The following is a 14,066-nucleotide window of genomic DNA, read 5'->3' on the forward strand; positions in this document are numbered from 1 at the left end:
GACTCCTTTTTCCTTAAAATGTTCTTAATTTAGAGAGTAAAGCATGCTATTTGAGATGCAAAGCTAAATGAATTATTAGGGCTTAAAAGTGAAGTGACAACTGAACAAGCACAGAACTTTTACTTTCTCGTTTGGAATATCAGAACACTGTCTAGGGGCAACATTTGAGTTGGTACTTGATTTATAAATACATAGACAAGTAGAAGAGTGTTATAGAAGATATAGGACATTTTAGGAACTGAGGGGGCAGACGGAACAAAGAGAGAATTATGAAAAGTGAATGTCAATAGGCTGTCCCATATGACTGTATCTGAGAATTCTTGAGTTTGGGATGTAATAGAGATACAAAACTGAAAACATCAGTTGAGACATGATTATATAAGGCTTTTCAAAAAGACTTTAAATGAGTAATAAAGAATTACTAAAGGTTTCTGAGCAGGGAAGAGGCATGATCCAACCAAGTGATGGCAATAGTCAAACAAGGAAGTAAATTTGGATGAAACTTTAAGGGGAGAGAAGATCCTGGATGTAGGCAACCAGTTAGGAAGTTACTGTGCTTCTATGCATAAGGAAATTAGGAAGATCTATACTAAGACAGCAGGGACAGAAAGAAAGATCTCATCATGAGAGACACAAAGAAAACTAGTAGGATCTCCATGAATAGCTAGGTATTCAGTAAGATTCAGTGGTTACTGAAACTGACGACCAGAAATGTTATACTGTTAACTACAATTGGGATCACTGTAGAAGAAGCAGTTTTTAGATAGCTGCAAGGGTATGGAGAAGGAGGTATAACCTAATACTTTGAAATGTGTGTTATATGATAAGTAAGTTAATTCAGTACAATTTTTAGCATTAGATACTAAATAGTGTGTATGAATATGGATTGTGAGGCTAAAACAGCATTGTTCTTGATATGTAGAGAATATGCATTTCTCTTTTTTTTTGTATTTTTTGACAATATACATTTCTTGACTATCTTTTTAAAAAATCTTCATCTGATTATAGTGGCCAGTATGTTCCGGAGCATTCATGCTTGCCACTCACTTCATTCATATCTTCTAAAAGAATAATAATTTATCTCTATTAGCTAAAAACTCCTATTAAAAGATTACATCTGTAATTTAAAGAGAAATCTTTATAATTAAACTGTACTCTAAAGCCTGATTTTTTAGACACAGATAAACAGAAAAAGGGTCACTCTTGCAAAATTACCAATTCTCTAGAAGATATTGGTATAAAAATTCCAATACCTTCATATGGAAAAAGATATACCAGACATATTTATATTTCAGATTCCTTCTCTCCTCGTTGCTTTAAGATTTTCCCTCATGTAAATAAGAAGAGTGAGTCATTAACCTGTATCTAATGGAGTGATTAAATGTTAGTAGAGTTATACAAAGGTTTAACTAAATGGCTTTTATAATATAAAATAGTATTTTTTGGAACTTAACAACCTGAAATGATACTCTTGTAATATATTTTTCAGTTAATAACTTCAGGTAAGGAGAAAAACTAATGTACAGTGAGGTATTTCTGTTTGGCCTGACCTTTGAAGACTTTAGTACTAAGAACTGTAAATGTAAGGGATTACTTGAGTAAAAATTCTACAATGTACAATTCCATTTAAGATTTGTACTCTTAACATGATCATTAAAAATGTGAATACTATTTTAATATTTTACCTTTCTGTTTAAATTATAGTCTAAAGGTCTTTTTACAGTCTTGTTTGTACATGGTTGTTTATTTCAAACTGGAGTTTGATCATTAAGCTAGAGTAGTACCTTAACCTAATAGCAGTAGAAGATTTCTCTGGTGAGCAATACCCTAACATTCAAAGAACTCTAGTTTTTCATTAAGATTGTTGATCTTAGATCATATAAACTAGAAAGAATAGAACCTTGACAAGGATTTGAATGGCATTCTTGGAATATTGGAAAAGATATTATTTGTCTTTTTCCTTTACAACATAAGTATATCTGAGGGTAGAAAGGAGGCTGTTAATTTAAGACCTGTGCTTAATTAGTGTTAATTGATGGTGTTTCTATCAATTTTATATGTTATCTTCCTTGATATCCTATCAAGTCCATGTAATATCTTAAGAGTATCTTGAACAAATTTTCTATTGCTTTTAAAGACAGAAAGATGGCACCTCATGGATGTATGTGTAGGCTGTATATTTGGGCTTATAAATAATAATTTTTTCAGAATTCTATTCTCATATGTAAATATTAGACATGTTCAGAGCAAGTATGTAAGATAATCTATCACTTTATAATGAGAAAATGTGTAGCTCAATGCTTTTATATCTTCCAAATGTTACATTTCTTAAGATATAAGCCCTGTTTTCAAACAGTCAGGAGGCTATTTGTTGTAAGCCTTCATTTAAGATGCAAACTGGCCACAAAGGTAATTGATCTGAGGAGGAGAGAGGCATCTGTTGCATATAATAACTTTCTAATTGACCTATGAACTCCTTAGGATTAGTATCTGAGTCTCATGAATGTTTATATACCCTACAAATTATTTATCTATCAGATGCTCAGTAAATGTTAATAAATAAATGAGTATCCTTCTTTTTGTCATTCTGGGTCTCATTTTAAATCATTTTAGCTCTTAAATTTTTATGTTAAAAATCACATTAAGACAATTCATTTTCTTTTACAGGTGCAGGAGATATTGTTGCAATCATGATTGGCAATCTGAAAGGGACAAAAATTCTACAATCTATTCAAAAAGGCATCCAAGTAACAATGGTCATCGAAGTGGGAAAAAAACATGGCCCTTGGGTGAATCACTATTCAATTTTCTTTGTTTCTGTATCCTTTTTTATTATTACGGCTGCAACCGTGGGATATTTTATCTTTTATTCTGCTCGAAGATTACGGAATGCAAGGGCTCACAGCAGGAAGCAGGTTAGTAATATTCCTTTCTTCTAATTTACATTGTTTTTACCATTTCAGTCATAGTTGTAGTCACATATTTGAATATACTTCAGTTGCTAGAGAATGATCTATGCATGCTTGATGAAATCTAATGGTAAAAGTATGTCAAAACTTTCATGTACTATAATTTGTCCTACTTGATGAAATCTTTATTTCAGTAGGGAACACAGCCAGCATTTAATTATAACGTCTGTAAATACATATATTCTCTTAAACATTTTTCTAAATTATAAAAGCATTTTTATACTCAATAAAGAGACTTTAGAAAGTAAAGAGGAAAAAACTTTCACAAAATCAAATATAACAAAATAACTGAGGTCACTGCCCAAAGGTAAGCACTCTTATTTTGTATGTACATTTGCTTGTGGAAGTGGAGCAGAGAAAAGAGATTAGACTGAATTTATGAGAAGACAGGTTTAAAGATCTAACTGTATACTAAGCTCTAAACCAAGTTGTGCATTCAGATTTCTTACCATATTGTAACACTGACTTATAAAAAGATACAGGGTCTGGGGATTTAGCTCAGCGGCATAAGCACCTGCCTTGCAAGCAGGCAGTCGTGAGTTCAATCCCTGGTACCGGTGAAAGGGAAAAATACCAAAAAAAAAAAAAAAAAAAAAAAGATACACAGTGGCTGGGGATTTAGCTCAGTGACATAAGCACCTGCCTTGTAAGCAGGCGCTCGTGAATTCGATCCCCCGTACTGATAAAAAAAAAAGATACAAAGTATAGAAATAAGCAAAAAATACCAAAGAATTATTAAACAGAAAGGTACCTATGGGTCTGTGTCATTGATCTTTCTACCTATAAATTGTCCCTTATCCCCCTCATATCCTGTTTTTCCTATTCACCTAAATTTTTCCGACCATTCCCATGCATACATCTTCTTTTCTCTTTGCCCCTCTTTTTATTATATACCTATCCCTTTGTATCTGTGACTGATTCCAACAGCTTCCTCATGGGTACCAAATCTGCAGATGTGCAAGTACCTTATATAAAATGGTGTAGTATTTGCTTAGAACCTATACACATCCTTCCATATACTTTAAATATCACATTATCACACCTAATATAACATAAATGTTATGCATGTATTGTGTAATGAATAGTGGCAAGGAAAAAATAGTCTGTACATTTGTAATATAGGTACAGAAAAAGTATTATTCTGAATACTTTTAGTGTGAGGTTTGTGGAAACCAAGCGTGCAGAATGCACAAATATGAAAGGTTAGCTGTACTTGCTGGTAAAATTTAACTCTGGTTAAATTCAACTTCCTACCACTCTATGTTTCTACCTTGCTTAGCTGAAATAGCAGAAAAGCATTTACAGCTATATTAACTTCATTTTGAATTTATTACCACAGAATCAGAGGGGACCCTTAATGCTGCCCAATAGTCATATTATGTTCTCTCAGCCATTTACTTCCCTACTTTCCTAGGTGACTAATCACACAGGTTCATTTCTTCTTAAGCCTCCAACACCTCCAACTGTATGCTCAACCTCATTCTTATTCCACTTACAAAACTGATACAATCAAAAGCGTAAGTAATTTTTAGAAATTTCCTTCTTGATAAAATGTATGTTTATTAATGAAACAGAAAAACACAAAAAAGTTTAAAGAAAATAAATTAAAAATAAAATAATTAATTATTAATAATTAAATTAATGATTAATTAAAATAAAATAATTAAAAAACTAAAATTTAAAAAGCATATGTCAACTTCTGCCCAACTTCTACATCTAAATCTGTATCTTGCTCATCCTCTGCTTTTACTATGAATGAACTCTTCTTTTGCAAAAGTCAGTACTTTCCCTCATGTAAAATATTCTTTTTGTCTTTTACATACTGTGGGACATCACTCCAGTAATTGTTGTCCTCTCTTCTATTTGTAATGATATCTTCCTCTCCACTGAATCTTTACCATCAACACAAAACCATACTGTTATTGCTCCCATTTTCAAAGGAATTTCTCTCAACTCCAGGCCAGAAACCCTGAAATTCTTCTTCATTCCTTGTTTTTCCCTAACTCCCATAAAATGTCTATTAGAAAATCCTGGTGGTTCTATCTTCGTTATATATCAAAAATCTGATTCCTTCTTACTACTTCCATTGTTTCTACCCTGGTCCATGCCACCATCATTACTGATTCCTGTTCCTTTCATGTATTCCCAACACAACAGCATAATGGTGCACCACTTCTCCAAAATGCTTGATAGAAATTTAATGCTTTCAAATGATCATATAGTGGAGGCAATAGAATATACTTAATATGTACTGAGAAACTACTGTAAATAGGCAGTAAATTTTGGGCCACTTCATGTACTCTTTCTCCAAGAGGCAAAAAGAAGTTTAATTTATTTGGGAGTGGAAGGAAAAATAAGGATTTTCATATAGCAAGAAAGTTAACTGAACTTAGGAATAGATGAGAATTTGAAGTTTTATTATAAAAATGTCATAATGATTGCATATCAGCATATGATAATAAGTGGTGATTATCTCAGTATTTAAAGGTAATTGACTTTTGTCCTCGGAGGAACAGCTTATCACACTGGTAGCAGGTTCAGCCTGTTACTAACTGAGGCCAGAAGGTTGTTCAAAATTCCTGTGTCAGGCTATTCAATAGCTTTACATTATGTTAATATTTGACATTTGTATGTCATGCTGTTTTTATCTCTGAGGTTAGAAAGAAATCGCTACCTAGTACCATTATTCAATGGTTATAGTTACAATAACAAGAATGTTTGCTTTGTGTTTCTCTGAGGACTTTCAGGTCTGTTCTACTGTATTGTCAGTGCCATATAATAAATGTATGAACATCAGCAAAAATTAGACTCTTGAAAGAATTTTAGTGTTGTAAAAAACTTCACTGGATATTTAGCTCAGATCTCATCTTTAAGTAACTTTCATAGCTTTTAATATATTTTATGAAAATTAACCTCTGTAGAATTGGTCAAGATTAGGATTTACTTTACTCATGTATTAGAGAAAGTGTTTGAAAAGGCATCTTATACCACTTAATGGACTGTGTTCTTCTTTTGGGGATACAATGATTAAATATATCGCTGATAATCACTTTTGTTTATAAATATTTAAGAGAGTGATAAGGCCAGGGATTTAGCTCAGCATCATAAGTACCTGCTTGGCAAGCATGATGTCATAAGTTTGATCCCCAGTACCAAAAACATAAATAAATAAAAAATAAATTAAGAGAGTGATGGTGTGATGTATATATTTAACTTCTATGACTTCTGATTTATTTTTAAAAAGTAGAGCTTAATATATATGATATTTATAACTTTCTAAACATTTAACTGCATTTTACTGATAGAAACGGTGAAGTTGACTTATGCAAATTTTCCTTCATTAGAATATTAAAAACTAAATTCAGTAATTTCTTTCCTCTGAAGATTATGATGCATAGTATATAATGTCACACAAACTGATAATTGTGTAACCACAAGTTTTGATGACTGAATGCTCAGATGAGTCCCTTGATGTAATACTTTGACTTGTTATAGAAGATGTTCAAGGGTTCACATCATTCCCATTTTATGGATGGATATCTTTTAAATGAAATGAAAAGTGTAGATGGATTATGAAATAAATAAATAAGTAAATAAGTAAATCAGGTATTACCAATTGGATTTGTGTTCTCCTTGGACATGGAGGAGAAACCAGATGGCATATTTAAACTAAGCTACACAGAGAGGGGACCACAGTCACACTTGATTCTTGCTTGGGGTACCCAACATTTTGAATATACAGTACATATATCCTAACTTTATTCAGGAAGTTACCACTTGGTGGGAGCTTATGTGTTGGATTAAACACAGTCCAGTGAGACAAAAGTGGTCTGTAGGTAAAATAGGGGCTGGTCTAAAATGGGATAAGCTGAATTTACTTTTAATGAAGTGTAAGAGTAACTCTAAAGAGAAAAAAAGTTATTAATAAACAGACATTTGGAAGAAATTACCTTCCAAGAGTAGGGAATAGGATGCATTTCCATTGGAAAATATAGTAAAGACTTAGTAAAATGGCCCAACAGATTCAATACACAGTGCTAGAAAATGATTTCATAACATAACAGAGTTTATTAACCATTTTACTTAACATGGAGGCCCAAGTAGTCAGTCATAGGGCAATACCTTTCCATTTTTACATGTGAATGTTGAAGGAGAGAATCTTTGAGACATGTACAGATCTCTCAATTTATAGAATTCTTGTGGAGGGAATTGTAATGTACATTACTGATCTCGATCAGAGAATAGACCAAAATAAGACTAGCTAGTGTGATTAGAACTAATACTGAATGAATGATACTCGTGTACTAAATGGGAAAGAAATGACATTACTCTCCAAGATTTATTGGGACTCTATATCTCTATAATAATGAGAACTGAGGCAAAGTAATGGCTTTTGCCTCAGATAAAATTGAATGTAGAAATTGACTGATTAGACTCTGTTCCATTCTATATGATAGTATCAAGTTTGAAGACATAGGCAACTACTTTGAAGACAATAAGATTCACTAAGATACCCATTCTGGTTTGACTATTGTCTTCTTTGGAAGTCCTGTAATGTTTACAATGCCTAAGTTTTATTGGTCTTGTTCTCTACTGTTTTGTCCAACTTTATAATATCTAATGAGATAGACAATTCTTTTTAAGGAAACAAGGGACAACGTTGAGAACCATTGTTGACAAACTTGTACTCTGTTCTACACCATGTGCTATGTCTATCCTTGGTATTGACTGACAGCTTTGTTTTGCCATATTTGACTGTATTCTTCCCCCCCCCAAAAAAAGTAATAAACACTAAGGAGTAATAAAATCCAAAAAAAAAAAAAAAGAAATTACAGAATCATTGTCACTGGTGGAAACACTTGTCCATAATAATATTTGGTATATAAGTAAAGATAAATCATCTAGGAGGGTTTAATAAGCACTTCTATGATAGTTCATTATTTATTTTCTAACTAAACCAACTTATCATAACCATACAATGATATGTTATGATACTGGTATTGTTGGTAAAATTCAACCACTTTTATAAAAATAAATCATGTGATAATCAGATGTTTTGGAAAATTGTACTGAAACCTCTTTGAGGTATAATATACATAGTGACTGGCCTAAGAAAGACTTAAAATGACTTAGTTCATTATTATGTAAAATGGCTCTATATGACTATATCGCAAAGTTCAAAAAGCCTTTGATCCAGAGCAAAAATAGACAACTATATTGTACTCCAATATAAGGATATTAGTGACAGTTTTACAGACTGAATAAATTGTTCACTTACACCTACTTCCAACCTTGTTGGCTTCTGCAAATATTAGATATACTTAATGTTGTTCTTATAGCATTTTATAGATAAGTAAGTAGGTAGGTAGACATATAGATATGTGTCTATATATGATATATATACAAATATACACTATAGACAGTATAAATACAAATATAGTATACAAATACAGTATATATAGTATATATACAAATATAGTATATTTACTATAGTATAAATACAATACTAACTGAAGTATAACATGTATATATAATTGAATAGTACTTATATATAATATTTTATATACTATATATTAATTAATGTGGATATTACAGCATATAAAATTCACTGACAATAAGAAGCTAAATTCTGTACCAAATGAAATATTTATATAGAAGTACTGAACTAACACTTACTTCACTGACAATTTTGTTGTAAATAGATTAGACCAAAGGCAAGGGGATCTATAGTGAGAAAAGAAGACACAACACAGAACTAGTTGCTTACTCCTTGCATGTCCCTAAGGTAACCACAATTGGAGCTTTCCCAAACCTGGAAATGTGGCCTTCAAAGTGTTCTTTATGGTAGTGAGTGACTATATTGTTATTAACACCTGGGACAATAGATTATGTTGTACCAGCTGGTCCAGGTTACTTTACACAACAATCAAGAAGGATAATATATACATAATTTCATTGTTCGGTTCTTGAGTTTGGGACAACATAACCAATTACTCCTATATCCAGGTGTTGGATACTGAAACTCAAATTGGCTCCTTGGAAAGAAATTAGTTATACATGTTACATTAGTTCAGCCCTGGAGATAGCATTAGTGTGCGCTCTCAAATGCAGAAGGGCTATGCTATAGTAATATCTTAAAACTTATCCTTTTTTTTGAGTGGGGTACCAGGAATCAAACTCATGACCTCACACTTGTCAGGCAGGTACTGTGCCGCTGAGCTATATCCCCAGTCCTTAAAACTTGTCCTTGAATTTGAAACATTATTAAAAGTTAACTGAATTATTTCTACTTACATTGTTTACTCTACTAGTATATGAAATTAACAGAAAGATGAATCAGCTGTATGTATACTGCATAATTACTAACATGTTTGTAGTTCATATGTTGGCATGTATTATCTGTTTCTGCCTATACTTAAGAATTGCTCAGGGCCTTTAAAAACCATGATAATTTTAGCTTAGATCATGTTAAATGAATACTTGTCTAAGTGAGACTTAGCTTCTGACTTTCTCATTGATCAAAAGAAAAATAATATTATGTATTACAATTTCTATGTGTTCACCTAATTTTTTATTTACATCACAGATTCCATTTTGAGAATTTTTTCTTATGTTACTCTGTTATACTTCCATCACTGTGAAAAAATAACTGAAGTAACCTAAAAAGAAAAAAAGGTTTGTTTTGTCTCACAAGTGGCTTCATAGGTTTCAGTTCATGATCAGTTTAGGTCCATCACTTTATACCTGTATGAGGTAGGACATCATGTCCACAGGATGTGGTGCAGAGAGCTGATCACCTCATGGCAGCCAGGAAGCAAAGAGGGAAAAAAGAAATGATCAGGGTTCCTAATATTCCTTGCAAGGGCACACTCAAAATTATTTAACTTCTTCCACTAGCTCAATTCCTAAATGTTCTGCTACCTTCCTCAGTAGCACCACAGGGCTGGGACCAAGCCTTTAGCATATGAGCCTTTGGGGGACATTTAGTATCTAAACTCCATAACAGCTACCCCAGACAGATATTGAACTCCTGCATTCGAGTGGTCCTTTATCTCAACCTCCAGCAGGCTGGACTACAGGCAATGCACCATGATGCCTGGCTATATCACTAATTATTTTCTTCTAGCTTTACTGCAATGCAATTGACAAATAAAAATTGTATCTATTCAGTATGTACAACATGGTGGCTTGATATACACTGTGAAATGATTACCACAAATTAACATGTCCATCACCACACCTAGAGTTACCATGTTACCACTGTATGTATATGTGTGTCTTTATGTGCGATAAGGACATGTAAGGTTTATTCTCTTTAAAAATATCAAGTAAACCATGCTGTGCTTTAAATCCTCAGAATTTACTTGCCTTTACAATAAAAGTTGAATTCATAGAAGCAGAGAGCAGAATAATAGGTGCCAGAGCTTGGGGGTTTGAGGAGAAGTAGTTGCCAGGAGTTGGAGTTGGCTAAAAGGTTCACGTTTGCGATTGTATCACTATCTAAAGGTATTGATTGTCTTTCTTTGAATACATTTCTTTATGCATCATGCATAGGTTTCTATTGAATAAAACAGATTTTTTATTTATGATAAACCTAAATTTCCACATAGGTCAAACATTTTTCTGTCAAGCATATATCTGAGAAAAAGGAATCCTCTTACTATAATTCTTAGTGTTAAGTATCTTGTTTTAAAAACTGAGCAAAATTTATGAAAATGTTTATTTTTGAAGGGCAGTGACCTAAGTGCAGCAAGTTCTGCTTGACTTATATCCACCCTCCTTTCTTGCTTTTCCACACCTATTCATCAAGCATTTAGATTTGAATACATACCTACTGTTTGTTATTCATGTAGATTTGCCTTAAGCTGAATGCTAAATACCCTGTGACTGAAAACCAGACTGACAAAGTACCATTTTATCTAGTTGGATATGAATGCAAAAATGCAATAACTAGAGTATCTTTGCATTCACTATGATTTTAAACTTAACATTGTAATAGAAAAAGTAAGAATTTGTTTGACTTTTCACTTTCAGCCCCAATAAATTCTCACTCAAAATTATAAAATATATTGTAGATGAGCTTTTCAGTGACTAGAATCATGGAAGCTTTTAAGTATATAGAGTAATAGCGTGCCTCTATTAAGAAAATTGGCCAATAACTGGTTTTTAAACATCAGTTTTCAATTGCCAAATATTCCTAAATCAAGTATCTCAGGATGAAGAAGAAAGAGAAAGAAGTTGTTTGTCTGATACAATTGCTTTACTTTTTCCCAAAACACAATCAGTAGCCAATTCTCGATGAATTTTAAGATTGGATAATACCTGACTTTTAGGGTTTCTGCTCCTTGTTCTTTCTTTATCTTCTTCACAAGGAATGCAAAGCCTTTTAATGGCTTCTTTGCTGACTCAATGAAGGCAGTGAACTCTAGGTGGAGAACTCAAGGGCTTTTAAAAGCCAGGTAGAACCTGGGTTCGAAGGAATCATAGATCCTCAAGTCACAGCTGCCTGGACCTTAGTCAAGCTTCAGAACCTTACTTTTCTTGTCTATAAACTCTAGTTACATGCCGTCCAGCAACTGCCCCCCACCCTGTCCCACCATTAGCCTGGAGCAGGAGCTGCCTGCCCTCGCTTCGAGAGCTGAAAGTGCATGCAGCAATCTCCATCCAGCCTTGCAACCTCCGCACTTCGCTCAGAACCTGGTAGGGCCCTTCCCGGCATCCTCATCACCAGAGGACCCCCGGGAAGGTTCCAGTGGGCCTAGTTGGGCCCCACTCAGTGACCCCCAAATGGCCCAGAGCCGCCTGTGCTCTGCCTCATGAGCTGAAAGCCTGTGCAACAATCCCAGCCATGCAGCCTCAGAAAGTGGCTTGGAGCCTGGTGGGGCCTTGGCCAGCATCCCTATCACTGCAGGACCCCCCAAGAAGATGCCTCCAGACCTAGCTGAGTCCTGCCCAGCAAACCCCAAGTGGCCCAGAGCCACCTGCACTGTGCCTCACAAACTGAAAGTGCACACAGTAAACTCCATCTAGCTGTGCAGCCTTGGCATGCCACTCAGAACCTGGTAGGGCCCTGCCCAACATCCCCCATCACTGGAGGACCCTCGAGAATGTTCCTCTGAGCTTAGTTGGGCCCTGCCCAGTGACCCCAAGTGGCTGGGAGCCACCTGGTAAGGCCTGATTAATGACTACTCAATTGGGGAAACTTCTTGCAGTAGGGATAGATAATCTCAACCCAAGAAACAACTGAGACCTTGCCTTCAGCTCCCCTAAGAGAATATAGAAAAATGACAAAGCAAAAGAGCAAAATGAAATCTCAAACCTCCAGCCCATCGCAAGCAACCCATGACATAGAAGAAAATGTAAGCCATACACCTGAAACTTCTGACATGATAGCAACTGAAGTAAACAAACAAATCCAGGAAGTTATAAAAGAACTCAGATAAGAAATAATCTCCCAGGTAAAAGAAGAAATGATAAATGTAATGAAAGAAATGCTGAGCACATCTAAAGAAGACATTTTAAAAATTAGAGGAACACTGCAAAACGATGGAAACCTTGAATGAAAAATACAAGAAACAAGCAGAATACATAAAACAGATTCAAAGAGATATTCAGGGAATCAAAAATTCCATCAAAAGTTGGCAAAATTGCCTCAATTAAAGTGAAAAAGAAGGTGACAACACAAACATAAAAAGACTATTTACAATAGTAATAGCTGAAAAATTCCCAAACATGGAAAATGAAACCGACATACAGACAAGTGAAGCATATAGAACTCCAAGTAGCCATAACCAAAATAAAAATAAACCCAGATATATAATAATCAACATCCCAGCAATTCAGCATAAAAACAGAATATTAAAAGCTATTAGAGAGAAGAGACAGATCATAGCAGACTTCTCAACACAAACAATGAAGTCAAGAAGAGCATGGAGTGAAGTATTTCAGATCCTAAAGGAAAATGACTTCCAACCCAGACTGATGTATCCTGAAAAACTGTCCTTCAAAATTGATGGAAAAATAAGATACTTCAACAGCAACAACAAAAAAAATAACAGCTGAAGAATTTTATGACCAGAAAACCAACCCTACAAAGAATACTGAAAAATATTCTAGATAGACATAGGAAAAATTCACTAAGTATGGCCAACAATTAAACAGAGGTGAAAGGTAAAGAAACAACAGCAGAAAGATAACATGACAAAAATCAACCAGTATATATCAGCTATAACTATTAATGTAAATGGCCTCAAGTCACCAATTAAAAGAAATAGACTAGAAGACTGGATCAAGAAATAACATCTAACCTTATGCTGTATACAGAATACCCATCTATCCCAAATGCAAACTCATAGATTGAAAGTCAAAGGATAGAAACAATACTTCATGCAACAGGAACCCAAATAAAAGCAGGTGTAGCTATTCTGTTTGCAGAAAATATGAAATTCAAACCAAGAATGATCAAAAGAGATAAAGAAGGTCACTAAATACTAGTCAGGAGAAAACTTCAAGAGGAAGAGATAATAACAATCTGAAATATATATGCACCAATTCAGGAGCACCCAGCTATATAATATCTGGCAATTAAAATAACTTATTTCACAAGGTCATTAATGATTATTCATGATGACATGTAAAAATCTTAGTTGAAACTGACACATAGTACGGGCCCAATAAATGTTCTCTAAGCTTTTCTGTCCCAAAATTTAATATAGTAAAGAATTTTAATAAGTAAAACTGAGAAGTATCTTAGATGATAAAAATAAACATCTGTTTATATTTTCTAAATTTAGAAACTATTCTGTGAGCAACTACTAGCCATAATGGGAATTATTTAAAAAATAATAAGGCCCATTTATCTGGTTACTCATAAACTAGTAAGAGGGAAAGACAAGTAAATAACACAATTTCAAAATATGTTAAGAGATAAAAACAATGTGCTACTAGAATATATAGGGTAAAAAGGAATTCTGATATGGTGGTGAGGTATTGGAAAAGTCTAATGTAATTTGTGGAAAAATGCTCTGGAAGTTCTAGCTTTAAAGGAATAAAACAAATTACTGTTTGTATTGGTACATATTGTCTGTGAATGTTGAA

General features: G+C 33.8%; 1 protein-coding gene across 2 annotated transcripts in view; it reads left to right on the plus strand.

The window, feature by feature from the left end:
• Rnf128 (ring finger protein 128) overlaps positions 1–14,066 on the plus strand; it is a 92,624-nt gene that overhangs the window by 64,112 nt on the left and 14,446 nt on the right. For both annotated transcript variants that reach the window (XM_003467589.5, XM_063246237.1), the window contains exon 2: positions 2,668–2,915. In XM_003467589.5, the coding sequence (XP_003467637.1) occupies positions 2,668–2,915 (248 nt within the window). The remainder of the gene's footprint in view (positions 1–2,667; positions 2,916–14,066) is intronic.

This window comes from Cavia porcellus, unplaced genomic scaffold, assembly GCF_034190915.1.
Source record: "Cavia porcellus strain 051 isolate PalLab524CR breed Dunkin Hartley unplaced genomic scaffold, mCavPor4.1 scaffold_3, whole genome shotgun sequence".
Lineage (NCBI taxonomy): Eukaryota > Metazoa > Chordata > Mammalia > Rodentia > Caviidae > Cavia > Cavia porcellus.